Source organism: Schistocerca cancellata, chromosome 6 (assembly GCF_023864275.1).
Source record: "Schistocerca cancellata isolate TAMUIC-IGC-003103 chromosome 6, iqSchCanc2.1, whole genome shotgun sequence".
Lineage (NCBI taxonomy): Eukaryota > Metazoa > Arthropoda > Insecta > Orthoptera > Acrididae > Schistocerca > Schistocerca cancellata.
Window position 1 is genome coordinate 477,239,433 of NC_064631.1, and position 14,263 is coordinate 477,253,695.

Genomic DNA, 14,263 nt, shown 5'->3' on the forward strand with positions numbered 1-14,263 from the left:
TGGTCTTGGGTAAGACGGTGAACACCATTACCTCGATTGCTGTATTAATTCTGGATCAAACTGGTAGCACCAGGTCTCATCTCCCGTGACGATGGTGTTCGGAAACAATGGATTGTGGTCTCACATGGAAATGAAATCTCAAGCAGTTTCCTTCCATTTCGCTTTCTGCTCATCTGTGAGCTTGTGTGGCACAAATCAGTAGCAGATCTTCTGCTTACCGAAATCATCATGGACGATGGTGTGCACCATGTCCTTGCTAATGCCCACTTTCTCCACAATCAATCTGAGACACTTTTACCAATCTTGTGCCAGTATTTGCTGCACTTTCTCAATCTTTTCTGGGCTTCTGCCCGTCGTTGGCTGACCTGAACATGGCTCATCCTCAGTTGTTTCCTTCCCTTCATGGAAGTGTTTAAACCATTCGTAAATACATTTTCTGCTCACAGCTTCCCTCCCGCACACCTGCACCAACATTCCATGTGTCTCCGTTGCAGTCTTCCCCACTTTGTAGCGAACTTGATGTTTACATGTTGCTCCATTGCTCTGTGACACTTTCTCTCACACTGACTACGTTCAACTGGTCGCAGTCTGTTTACACAGCCAGTCACATGCAGTGCATGCTGTGTATCGATTCTCCTCAAGTCCCTGAAGACGCATGTGCATGCACGCACACATGCGCCAAGTAACCATTCAGATATGACACCATTCACCGAGCTTTTTAGACACACCATGTATGTATTTACTAGAACAGTTTATAAAAGGAGGGACTGTCCTGGTTATATAGTCACTGTAAAAAAAATCTTGGAAAGAAAGAAAGAAAGAAAGAGACTTCTGTGTAACAGGCTAAAACAAAATATAGGGTAGAGGTAAGGAAATGCTGAATGAAACATTGTTTGGCTGTGAAAAGGGCTATGCGTGAAGCTTTCAGTGACTACCATAGTGGAATATTATTGAAAGATCTCTCAGAAAACCCAAAGAAATTCTAGTCGTATATGAAGGCTGCTAGTGGTACCAGAGTCAGTGTCCAGACACCATCAATGACAGCTGAAACTGAGGGTGTCAAAGCAAAAAGCAGAAATTCTGAACTGTATTTTCAAATGTTCTTTTAGAAATTAAAAGCCATAAATATTGTCCAGTTTAATTCTTGTACTGCTGCAAAGATGAGTGAAATAGATATTAGTCTTAGTGACATTAAGAAACAGCTGAAATCACAAACACTGAATAAAGCTGGTTCATCCGCTCCCAAATTTTTACACGTTCGTAATTCTGATTTGGAATTATACAAATATGAGGGTGAGTCAAATGAAAACCTTAAATATTTTTTAAAAATATTATATTGTGCAGAAGTGGTACATAGCTGTATCGTTTTTCAACATAATCTCACCCACGCTCAACCCAAGTCCTCCAGCACTTACAAAGTGCATAAATTGCTTTAGAAAAAAATTCTTTTGGTAGTCCGCACAACCACTCATGCAGCGCGTGGCTTACCTCTTCATCAGAATGGAACTTCTTTCCTCCTATTGCGTCTTTGAGTGGTCCAAACATGTGGAAATCACTTGGGGCAAGGTATGGTGAGTATGGTGGATGAGGAAGACACTCAAAATGCAGGTTGTGATTGTTGCAACTGTTGTATGGGCAGTGTGGGGCCTTGCATTGTCATGTTGCAAAAGGACACCTGCCGACAGCAATCCACCTCGCTTTGATTTGAATGCAGGGCACAGATTATGATGCACTGGTGACAGTGGTCCCTCTAGGCATGTACTGCTCCATAATGACACCCTTTTCGTCCCAAAAGAGAGTCAGCATAACTTTCCCTGCTGATGGTTCTGTTCGAAACTTCATGGAAGTGAACCCAGGTTTCGTCCTCAGTAACGATTCTTGCAAGGGAGCCATCACCTTCTCGTTCAAAGTGCTGAAGAAGTTGTTCACAAGCGGCAACACATCGTTCTCTCATTTCAGGAGTCAGCTGCAGTGGCACCCATCTTGCAGACACTTTGTGAAACTGGAGCACATCATGCACAATGTGGTATGCTGAGCCATGACTAATCTGTAAACATGCTGCAATGCCATTTAGTGTCACTCGGCAGTTTCCTTCACTATACCTTCAACTGCTGCAATGTTCTGTGGAGTCACAACTCGTTGTGCCTGACCTGGACGAGGAGCACCTTTCACTGAAGTCACACCATTTTTAAACTTCCTACTCCATTCGTAGACTTTCTGCTGTAACAAACATGCATCGCCATACTGAACCTTCATTCTTCGATGAATTTCAATAGGTTTCACGCCTTAAATATGCAAAAACCAAATAACAGAACGCTGTTCTCCCCTGGTGCAAGTCGCAAGTGGGGCAGCCATCTTTATACTGATACTGTGACGGTATGTGTGCATCTGCACTATGCTGCCACCTACAGGCCATTCCGCATGCTGTTTGTAGCACACTTACCAATTTACAGGATAACAGCACAAAATTTTGATTTGTTATTACAAATTTAAGGTTTTCATTTGACTCAACCTTGTAGAAAATATAGACACTTGCAAGCAACTATTCCCAACCTATCTGTCACATAAATGTTTCACATAATGGTACAAAATAGCAGGATCTAAGAAACTGAAAATTAATCATAATGGTGCAGACAAAAGTACACTTGTACAAATTGCTGCTGTTGATGTGGTGCAAATTCCAATTTGGGTTCTTTAACTGCTTATCATCAGGAACAGTGTGTGAAAAACAGAAGTATTGCGAATGGGGCACATGAAAGTAAGATATCAAGGTAAGAAGACTGATTCTTTCACTGTGCGTATAGGTATTGCCGAGTGAGATGCAGACCCTTCCCTTTTTTTTTTAATAATTATACAAAGTTTTTCTACCACATCACAATAGGCATTAACATCAGTAATACATTAAAAAAAATTAGAAAATGCTCCTGTCTTGTTATAACAACTAGCAACTGTGATTCTTCTGTATAGAGTTGTCCTTATTTGTGAAATTGATGTTTTTTTGGTTTGTGTACATGTGTGCATCTGTACAGGCATGTGTGTTTAGTAATGTTAATGTCTCTCCAAAATGCTGAAAGAATAGTCACTGTCATACTTGCTGATGATGATCATACAGGGTTGTGCAGAACTATTATTCATTGCTGAACATAATGTGATGTCACACATCAGCAGTCGAAGCTGCCCAGCCATGGCACCAGTCCAAATGCAGTTGTTTGTTTTGTGGTGTTCTAAAGGCAGTCTACATATGGGACAGTTATTTCCTAGCCCAGAATTGGCTAGTCTGTGTCCAATGGTTGGGGATGACACAGGATGTTGTAGGGAATCCAATTTTTGTTCTCGGACAACAGACACAGATGTGAAGGTGTTACGATGTACTTGGTGCACAGTAAAGTGGTCCTCCCTTGTGGTGGTCAGATATGGTCCACCAGAACTTTGGCAATGAGTATGCATGCCCTCACATTCCCACACAGTCCATCATTGGCCCACTGTCACATCCAAATGTCCCACGAATCTGGATATTGCACAATTCAGTCAGCTAGCTGAACAGAGACCCACAATGAGGCCCCATTCAAACTGTGTCAGATGATGATAACACTGTCTTACCCAAGTGCAAAGCTTCTCCGTGTCCTTCACAGGGATCAATTAAAGTCTGACACTGTTCTCACCCCTTGTGTACTCAATGAGGCTTGGTAACGACACTAAAAACGAACAACACTGATGTTCTGTGGTGGCCATTCTACCACTGACAGTGGACTTAAACTGTAATCATTGGTGGAGACTTTAATCAACTATTAATGGGGAAAATTATAGTTTTGTTAGTGGTGGGCGTGATAAGACATCCTGTGAAACTTTACTAAATGCCTTCTCCGAAAACTGCCTGGAGCAGATAGTTAGGAGCCCCACTCATGATGGAAATATCTTGGATCTAATGGCAACAAACAGTTCTGACATCTTCAAGGATATTGACATCGAAACTGGTGTCAGTGACCATGATGCGATTGTGGCAACTATGATTACCAAATTAAAAAGTACAACTAAAACAAGCAGAAAGATATATACATTCAGTAAACTGGATAGAACATCAGTAGTATCATATCTCAATGAGGAACTTGAAACTTTTGGCAAAGGTCAGGAGTATGTAGATGAACTACGAAGTATGTCTCTAAAGAATAGTTGACCATGCACTGGATATATATGAACCCAGTAGAATAGTTCATAATGGGAGGGAACCTCCATTCTATACAGTCACTGTAAAGAAACTTCTAAAGAAACAGAGATCACTGCATAATAGGTGTAGAACAAAGTGTAGAGCTATAGATAGAGAGATACTGAATGAAATGCATTTTGCTGTGAAGAGAGCAGTGATGCCATCAGTGACTACCATACCAGAATACTGTCAAATAATATTTCACAAAATCCAAAGAAATTCTGGTCTTATACAGGGTGTTACAAAAAGGTACGGCCAAACTTTCAGGAAACATTCCTCACACACAAATAAAGAAAAGATGTTATGTGGACATGTGTCCGGAAATGCTTAATTTCCATGTTAGAGCTCATTTTAGTTTCGTCAGTATGTTCTTCCACCTACGCTCAATGGAGCACGTTATCATGATTTCATATGGGATACTCTACCTGTGCTGCTAGAACATGTGCCTTTACAAGTACGACACAACATGTGGTTCATGCACAATGGAGCTCTGCACATTTCAGTCGAAGTGTTCGTACGCTTCTCAACAACAGATTCGGTGACCGATGGATTGGTAGAGGCGGACCAATTCCATGGCCTCCATGCTCTCCTGACCTCAACCCTCTTGACTTTCATTTATGGGGGCATTTGAAAGCTCTTGTCTATGCAACCCCGGTACCAAATGTAGAGACTCTTCACGCTCGTATTGTGGATGGCTGTGATACAATATTGCTAATGAGACGAATTGAAATTGAGGACAGCAAAGCAAAAGCTGAAACTCTTAACTCTGTTTTCTAATGTTCCTTTACAAAGGAAAACACAGGAGAATTGTCCCAATTTAATCCTGTACCACTGAAAAGTTGCATGAAATAAGTAGCGTCAGTAGTGTTGAGAAACAGCGGAAATTCTAAAACTGAACAAAGCGTCAGGCCCCGATAGAATCCCTGTGAGATTCCCTACTGAATTTGTGACTGAGTTAGCCCCTCTTCTAACTAGAATCTATCACAGATACTTCAAACAAAAAACCATGCCCAGTTCTTGGAAAAAGGCACAGGTCACCCCCATCTACAAGAAGGGTAGTAGAAGTTATCCACAAAACTACCGTCCAGTATCCTTGACATCAATATGTTGTAGAATCTTAGAACATATTCTTAGCTCAAACATAATAAGGTATCTTGAACAGAATGACGTCCTCAATTCCAACCAGAATGGGTTTCAAAACCATTGATCTTGGGAAACCCAGCTCTCACTTTTCTCACATAACATTCTGAAAGCTTTGGTTCAAGGCAGTCAGGTAGATGCTAAATTTCTTGATTTCCAAAAAGCATTTGGCTCAGTACCATACCTTTGCTTATTGTCAAAAGTATGGTCGTATGGGGTATCAAGTGAAATTTGTGTCCGGAGTGAGGACTTTTTGGCAGGGAGGATGCAGTATGTTATCTGGATGGAGAGTCATCGTCAGGTGTAGAAGTAACTTCGAGTTTGCCCCAGGGAAGTGTACTGGGACCCTTGCTGTTCATGCTGTATATTGATGATCTTGCAGACAATAGTAATAGTAAAATCAGGCATTTTGCAGACGATGCAGTTATGTATAACAAAGTACTACCTGAGGGAACCAGCATAAATATTGTCAGATCTTGGTAAGATTTCAGAGTAGTGCAGAGATTGGCAACTTGCTGTAAATTTTCAGAAATGTAAAATTTTGCAGTTACATAACAAAACAAAAACATTGTATCCTGTGACTATAATATCAATGAGTTACTGTTGGAATCGCCAACTTGTACAAATACCTGGGTGTAACACTTTGTAGTGATATGAAATTGAATGATCATGTAGGTTCAGTTGTGGGTAAAGTAGGTGGTAGATTTCAGTTTATTGGTAGAACACTGGGGAGGTGCAATCAGTCTACAAAGGAGATTGCTTACAAATCACTTATGCGACCAGTTGTAGAATATTGCTCAAGTACATGGGACCCGTACCAGATAGGACTAACAGGAGATACTGAATGTAAACAGAGAAGGGCAACACGAATGCTCACGGGTATGTTTGATCTGTGGGAGAGTATAACAGAGATACCGAAGGAACTTAACTGGCAGTCTCTTGAAGACAGATTAAACTATTCTGAGAAAGTGTATTAACAAGGTGTCAAGAACAGCCTTTAAATCATTACTCTAGGGATAAACTACAACCCCCTGCATATCGCTCACATAGGAATCATGAGGATGATATTAGAATAATTACTGCGCGCATGGATGCATTCAAATAATTTTCTTCCTGTGCTCCTTATGTGACTGGAACAGGAAGAAATCCTAATAACTGGTACAATGGGACATACCCTCTGCCATGCACCTCATGGTAGTTTGCAGAGTATAGATGTATATGTATAAAAAGAGCTACGAAATTAAAGTCAATCCCAGTAAATGGGCAAGTCTCGCCAACAGTCACAGGAAGAAAAGGCCATTAAATCTGCTAGTGGTAGCATCTCCCACAATAAGAAATATTTTTTTGGTTGGATGCATTTTTTGCTTCTAGATTAAAATTCAGGACTCAGTCAATATAGTCGCTGATGATATTTCCTTTAAGAATCTGGATTTACAGAACAACACTGTTTGAATGGGTTCTTTGGTGAGCAACAAGTTACATAGCTTATTGGATGTGAAATAACTCAGCCATGTTGTGTGATTCTGAACATGACTCAAATTTCATAATCCTTACATTATTTAGAAAAGGACTAAATGTGAAAATCACATTAAATCACAGACTGGGCAACAAAAAGACAACTATACATTTGAGCTTTCGCCCTAAAAGACTTATTCTAAGTGGAAAACACACACACACACACACACACACACACACACACACACACACACTACCACTGTCTCAGAAGGCCGTTTGGCCAGAAGCTCAGTGTCTCCTATATTGTGAGTAGCAATCCATCCTGTCGTAATATTGTTGTTATTCTATCCCAGATTTTCCATTGTTTAAATTCACATTAAAAACTTATCTTCTTACCAGAAAAATTTTGGTCTTGGCCAGAGATGCACAGCAGCATGGCATTGGTGTTCTGGTCTCACAAACAGCCAGTCAAGTTTACTTGAAAAACTGTAATGACAGCACTAATAAACTATTTGGAAACAGTAAAAGAGGTCCTTCTAATTAACAACCAACTGAGAAAATTTAATTTATATTTTTGTGGAACTGAGCCCCATGTAATGGAAGATGATAGACCTTGGATAGATCAGATTGTTCCTCGTATGTGGCTACATGAAACAGCTTGGCAAGAGACTATAACAGTTGGCACTGTTCTTAAGTAACTACAACTAAACTATCTGCTGTTGATATTTTTGCTAGCATACTAATACTAATGCATTATTATTGGTGCCAATGAAATCAAACATGAGGTCTGATGCTCAAGAAATACTTTGTTTTCAAATAAACAAAGAATACAAAATGTGTTAGATGGTTTTCTGCTAAGAGGCCATCATGTAAATCACAAAACAGTAGAACACCCAACACTTCTCACAAAGTCAAACAAAACACACACACACACACACACACACACACACACAAATTTGTTGCAATCCACCACCAACTATTCAGGCTGCTTTCACTTTAGACAAAAAATGACAAATGTAGAGCAGCCACACCACACACATTCAGAAAGTGCATTTTTTAAATATTACATAGAGATCATTGGAATATATCATGAATTAACAATCCAGCAATACTATGTACGCACTGACAAGGTCACGACACAGATAACACTACTTGTGTGTTGGACATGCACACAGAATGCAATCTTGAGAACACCTTATTACTGAGTTTGCAACTTCTTTTTCTGGAGGCTTCATAGTTCATAGTGGCCAGCCCATTGTTGAATTTTGCTTTTGTAGTACATATGACAGCAGAAAGATCCCCTATCAAGATTTTCTACAAAATGATATTGAGGGGTATCGCAAGTGGTTGTGAAAATCAGTACACCACAGTTAACATCTACTACATTTACTGAATTCTGACATATCTACATGAAATCTCTGCCATTTCGTCCTTCAAATGTACCAACAGAATGTGTGATGCTGACTTTTAAAATCATAATAAAGTCAGTAGGAAATCCTCCAAAGAAACAGGATATTTTTGAGTAATTGCAGATCTACTTCCATACATAGTTGCTGCCCAACAGATATTCTACATTAATGATGCCATTGTGTACTACTAGATCTCCTCTGGCCAGCACAACCAAGTGCTGAAATTCTGCCAGCATCCACAGTTTCAGGCAGTCTCTTAGGTCTGGGACCACACAGAGAGACACTGAATGAGTTGAGTACCTGCCACCATTCTCAGAAGCCATGGCCAGTAACCTTTTATGGTTGAGCCATAGGCAGACACACGATCTATCACCGGAATCAATGGTTGCCATGACAGTTAAGTGACCTTTTAGCTGGTCCTGCAACTATGGAAAGAGGTTGCAAAGTAGTACCATCAGCATCAACAATCCTTTCTGGAAATGGTACAGCACTGTGTCCATCCTGCGTTTCCTAACACAACTGAAGTGAAAGATTAGTAACTGATGGAAACTGAACCACTGTGTTCAACCACAGAAGTCTCCAGCAGCTGAGGTCTACATACTGCTGGACCTACCTTGCACTTGTGACATCCTATCTGCATGCACAGTTCACATTATGATTCAGAGCTGATCACTCAGTGGCGATATATTCAACTATCCCCCCCTCCTCCCCCCTTTTTTACTGACTAGGATGCTAACACTCTTAAGGTATGGCTGAAATGGGGGAGAGATCTTGTATTCCCACTTGATTAACAGCTGACATACTACTCTGAATCAGCTAGCAACCTCCTGGTAACACACTCATGAGTTTCATAAAACACAAACAAGCATCTGTATCATGGTGTCACATGGGCCAATCCTGTGACCAGTAAATGGGTATAAAACTGGGACAGCAGTTGGTGGCAAATTAGGAAAAATATCAACTGTTGAAGTGCTGTTTGGTATGAACTTCCATTTGTGCTGTATAGTCTATGGACTTAATGTGATTCACTTATTGATGTTCTTTGGCAACTCCTTTGGTGATGTTAGGACTGTGAATAGGACAAACTGTTCAGTTGCTAATGATGACCTCATGTCATAAGTGGACATGCTTATCTGCTTTGATCAACAAATGAATACCATGACACTACACACATGGTTTTCCACTGTGTGTATCCAGTTTATGAGAAAAAATTTACCTTGTTCTCTTACATGTCATATCACATGAGATGAGGTGCTACCCATGGTGTCAGGATGGTGTCTACTGTATGAAGCCTCATAGTTAGAAAGAGACTGCCATGAGTCCCATGCTTGGATGTTACGAAGGAGAACAAGATTTTAAACTGGAATAACTTTGCTTTGAAAATGTTTGAACTCATGTTTGAAAATAATTCTGTACTGCATTCATGGGTATGTATGACCATTTGTATGACCATTGCTAGGCTATGTATGCATTTATTCATATGCATCAACAATACAATCAAATTACTAGCAACTACTGATTGTAGGCCCCGGGAGTAGACAACATTCCATTAGAACTACTGACAGCCTTTGGAGAGCCAGTCCTGACAAATTTCTACCATCTGGTGAGTAAAATGTATGAGACAGGCGAAATACCCTCAGACTTCAAGAAGAATATAATAATTCCAGTCCCAAAGAAAGCAGGTGTTGACAGATGTGAAAATTACCGAACTATCAGTTTAATAAGACACGGCTGCAAAACACTAACAGGAATTCCTTACAGATGAATGGAAAAACTGGTAGAAGCCGACCTTGGGGGAAGATCAGTTTAGATTCCGTAGAAATGTTGGAACATGTGAGGCAGTACTGACCCTACAGCGTATCTTAGAAGCTAGATTTAGAAAAGGCAAACCTACATTTCTAGCATTTGTAGGCTTAGAGAAAGCTTTTGACAATGTTGACTGGAATACTCTCTTTCAAATTCTGAAGGTGGCAGGGGTAAAATACAGGGAGCGAAAGGCTATTTACAATTTGTACAGAAAGCAGATGGCTGTTATAAGAGTCGAGGGACATGAAATAGAAGCAGTGGTTGTGAAGGGAGTGAGACAGGGTGTAGCCTCTCCCTGATGTTATTCAATCTGTATATTGAGCAAGCAGTAAAGGAAACAAAAGAAAAATTTGGAGTAGGTATTAAAATCCATGGAGAAGAAATAAAAACTTTGAGGTTCACCGATGACGTTGTAATTCTGTCAGAGACAGCAAAGGACTTGGAAGAGCAGTTGAACGGAATGTACAGTGTCTTGAATGGAGGATATAAGATGAACGTCAACAAAAGCAAAACGAGGATAATGGAATGTAGTCGAATTAACTAAGGTGATGCTGAGGGTATTAGATTAGGAAATGAGACCCTTAAAGTAGTAAAGGAGTTTTGCTATTTGGGGAACAAAATAACTGATGATGGTCAAAGTAGAGAGGATATAAAATGTAGACTGGCAATGGCAAGGAAAGCGTTTCTGAAGAAGAGGAATTTGTTAACGTCGAGTATAAATTTAAGTGTCAGGAAGTCGTTTCTGAAAGTATTTGTATGGAGTGTAGCCATGTATGGAAATGAAACATGGACGATAAATAGTTTGTACAAGAAGAGAATATAAGCTTTTGAAATGTGGTGCTACAGAAGAATGCTGAAGATTAGATGGGTAGATCACATAACTAATGAGGAGGTACTGAATAGAATTGGGGCGAAGAGGAGTTTGTGGCACAACTTGACTAGATGAAGGGATCGGTTGGTAGGACATGTTCTGAGGCATCAAGGGATCATCAATTTAGTACTGGAGGGCAGCGTGGAGGGTAAAAATCATAGAGGGAGACCAAGTGAGGAATACACTAAGCAGGTTCAGAAGGATGTAGGCTGCAGTAAGTACTGGAAGATGAAGCAGCTTGCACAGGATAGAGTAGCATGGAGAGCTGCATCAAACCAGTCTCAGGACTGAAGACCACAACAATAAGTGATTGTTTAACTCAGCTGCAGATAGCATGTCTTAGTAACTGAGTACCGCTGCAATGACAGTATTAATGTATTTTTGATGAACAGAGGATAGTTGTATTTCCATTCGTGCTAAGTTACATCTATTTTATATCATGAAAGTAAATCCAGTTTCATGCATTGTGAGTAGTTATTTGCAAAGTCTTACTTGTTTACAATTACTTAACGGATTTTTGAACAATAATAATCAGGACTGATTACTGATCTCCACATACAGGGATGTTGCACACCAGACAGGCACATTTGAAAGTAGACTACTCACCTCGTACTCCTGCCTTGAACCACCACTATCCGCCACCACCACAACAAAGGCAGTTGGGTCTCAGTGCCTGCTGATGACAGTGGTCATGTGTGGTGAGATGTGTGTGTATGAGTGTGTGTGCATTTTTATAAAGTATTTTGTCTGGTAGTTTAATTTACTTTTAGATGTGCCTGCTGCTCAATGCATCCTTTGTGTGGTGAGAGGTAACATATCCTAATTCAGATTGTTATTCTGTCCTGGATTTTCCATAAATTTTTAACATCTACTTGGTTTGTGCAGGATTTACCAACTGCCATATACTGTGAAAATGACCATGTACTGTGAAAATGATAATCGTGGTTTGACCTTAGCTGCACTATATCATATTTCATATTCCTCTGACTAATTTCTGTGTAGAAACATTATCAAGTGATACTTGCAGTGTTAACTTACATCACACAAATACACTCCTGGAAATGGAAAAAAGAACACATTGACACCGGTGTGTCAGATCCACCATACTTGCTCCGGACACTGCGAGAGGGCTGTACAAGCAATGATCACACGCACGGCACAGCGGACACACCAGGAACCGCGGTGTTGGCCGTCGAATGGCGCTAGCTGCGCAGCATTTGTGCACCGCCGCCGTCAGTGTCAGCCAGTTTGCCGTGGCATACGGAGCTCCATCGCAGTCTTTAACACTGGTAGCATGCCGCGACAGCGTGGACGTGAACCGTATGTGCAGTTGACGAACTTTGAGCGAGGGCGTATAGTGGGCATGCGGGAGGCCGGGTGGACGTACCACCGAATTGCTCAACACGTGGGGCGTGAGGTCTCCACAGTACATCGATGTTGTCGCCAGTGGTCGGCGGAAGGTGCACGTGCCCGTCGACCTGGGACCGGACCGCAGCGACGCACGGATGCACGCCAAGACCGTAGGATCCTACGCAGTGCCGTAGGGGACCGCACCGCCACTTCCCAGCAAATGAGGGACACTGTTGCTCCTGGGGTATCGGCGAGGACCATTCGCAACCGTCTCCATGAAGCTGAGCTACGGTCCCGCACACCGTTAGGCCGTCTTCCGCTCACGCCCCAACATCGTGCAGCCCGCCTCCAGTGGTGTCGTGACAGGCGTGAATGGAGGGACGAATGGAGACGTGTCGTCTTCAGCGATGAGAGTCGCTTCTGCCTTGGTGCCAATGATGGTCGTATGCGTGTTTGGCGCCGTGCAGGTGAGCGCCACAATCAGGACTGCATACGACCGAGGCACACAGGGCCAACACCCGGCATCATGGTGTGGGGAGCAATCTCCTACACTGGCCGTACACCACTGGTGATCGTCGAGGGGACACTGAATAGTGCACGGTACATCCAAACCGTCATCGAACCCATCGTTCTATCATTCCTAGACCGGCAAGGGAACTTGCTGTTCCAACAGGACAATGCACGTCCGCATGTATCCCGTGCCACCCAACGTGCTCTAGAAGGTGTAAGTCAACTACCCTGGCCAGCAAGATGTCCGGATCTGTCCCCCATTGAGCATGTTTGGGACTGGATGAAGCGTCGTCTCACGCGGTCTGCACGTCCAGCACGAACGCTGGTCCAACTGAGGCGCCAGGTGGAAATGGCATGGCAAGCCGTTCCACAGGACTACATCCAGCATCTCTACGATCGTCTCCATGGGAGGATAGCAGCCTGCATTGCATCGAAAGGTGGATATACACTGTACTAGTGCCGACATTGTGCATGCTCTGTTGCCTGTGTCTATGTGCCTGTGGTTCTGTCAGTGTGATCATGTGATGTATCTGACCCCAGGAATGTGTCAATAAAGTTTCCCCTTCCTGGGACAATGAATTCACGGTGTTCTTATTTCAATTTCCAGGAGTGTATTAACAGTAGGTAAGAGGATGAAAAATATGATACAGTGAAGGTGCCTTTGCAGCTATATTTAAGTGCTAGCTAACCTAGCAGCTGATGAGTTAACCAAGCTGTCTGAATGACAAACTGTGCAATGTGTATTTTCCAGTTTTTGACTAATGTACTGTACTCACAGTTCATATGTTGCTACAACCAGCCATATGCAACTGTAATTGGTACACAATCTGACAATTTCACTGTTGATGGGATATTAAGACCTGAGAAAAGCAGTGTGCTAAATAAGAAATTTCACTATGGTTTATGTTCATGTTACAACGTAGGAACTGTTTGCAGTAGCTTTTTAATGTACTATTGTTTGACTCCTGACAGCTACAGCTGTATCTTCTGAGAGCAGCCAAATAAAATAAATGTTTCTTTTCCTCACTTTACAGTATCTGGTGGAGGCAGGATGGGCAGCCGATGGAAAAATAGTGGGTGTGACAGAGCCAAGGCGTGTGGCTGCTACGACTTTAGCAATGAGAGTTGCAGATGAAAAAAACTGCATGGTTGGTCAACTTGTTGGCTACAGCATTCGCTTTGATGATCATTTTGATCCTGAACACACTAAAATAAAAGTGAGTGCCATGAATTGATTGGAATATTATGAATCCTGTAATCACTCAGGTTTTCGTGGTATGCTTGATTAGCAGTGTGCTTTTGGGTTTTCAGCCAAGTTGTTGTTTTAGAAGAGAAGGATTGATTTTGTCTTACAAACAGAGGAAATAAATGGCAATAAAATGTAACATTTTTTTTGTTCATAAGAACATCATAATTTAATAAAATGGTGTGTTGATTCAGTTGTTTATTAAAGACTCTTCATCATAGAAGTAAGTTGTAAGGTAAATTGCTGCAAGAAATTTTTGAAGTGACCATACC

The 14,263-nt window shown here is 41.6% G+C and overlaps 1 protein-coding gene across 6 annotated transcripts in view; it reads left to right on the forward strand.

Moving 5' to 3' along the window:
* LOC126088602 (probable ATP-dependent RNA helicase DHX35) overlaps positions 1-14,263 on the forward strand; it is a 221,854-nt gene that overhangs the window by 105,137 nt on the left and 102,454 nt on the right. For 5 of the 6 annotated variants that reach the window (XM_049906812.1, XM_049906808.1, XM_049906806.1 and 2 more), the window contains one exon: positions 13,780-13,962. The exons of the other annotated variant lie outside the window; for it this stretch is intronic. In XM_049906812.1, coding sequence (XP_049762769.1) covers positions 13,780-13,962 — 183 coding nt within the window. The remainder of the gene's footprint in view (positions 1-13,779; positions 13,963-14,263) is intronic. 6 annotated transcript variants of the gene reach the window in all.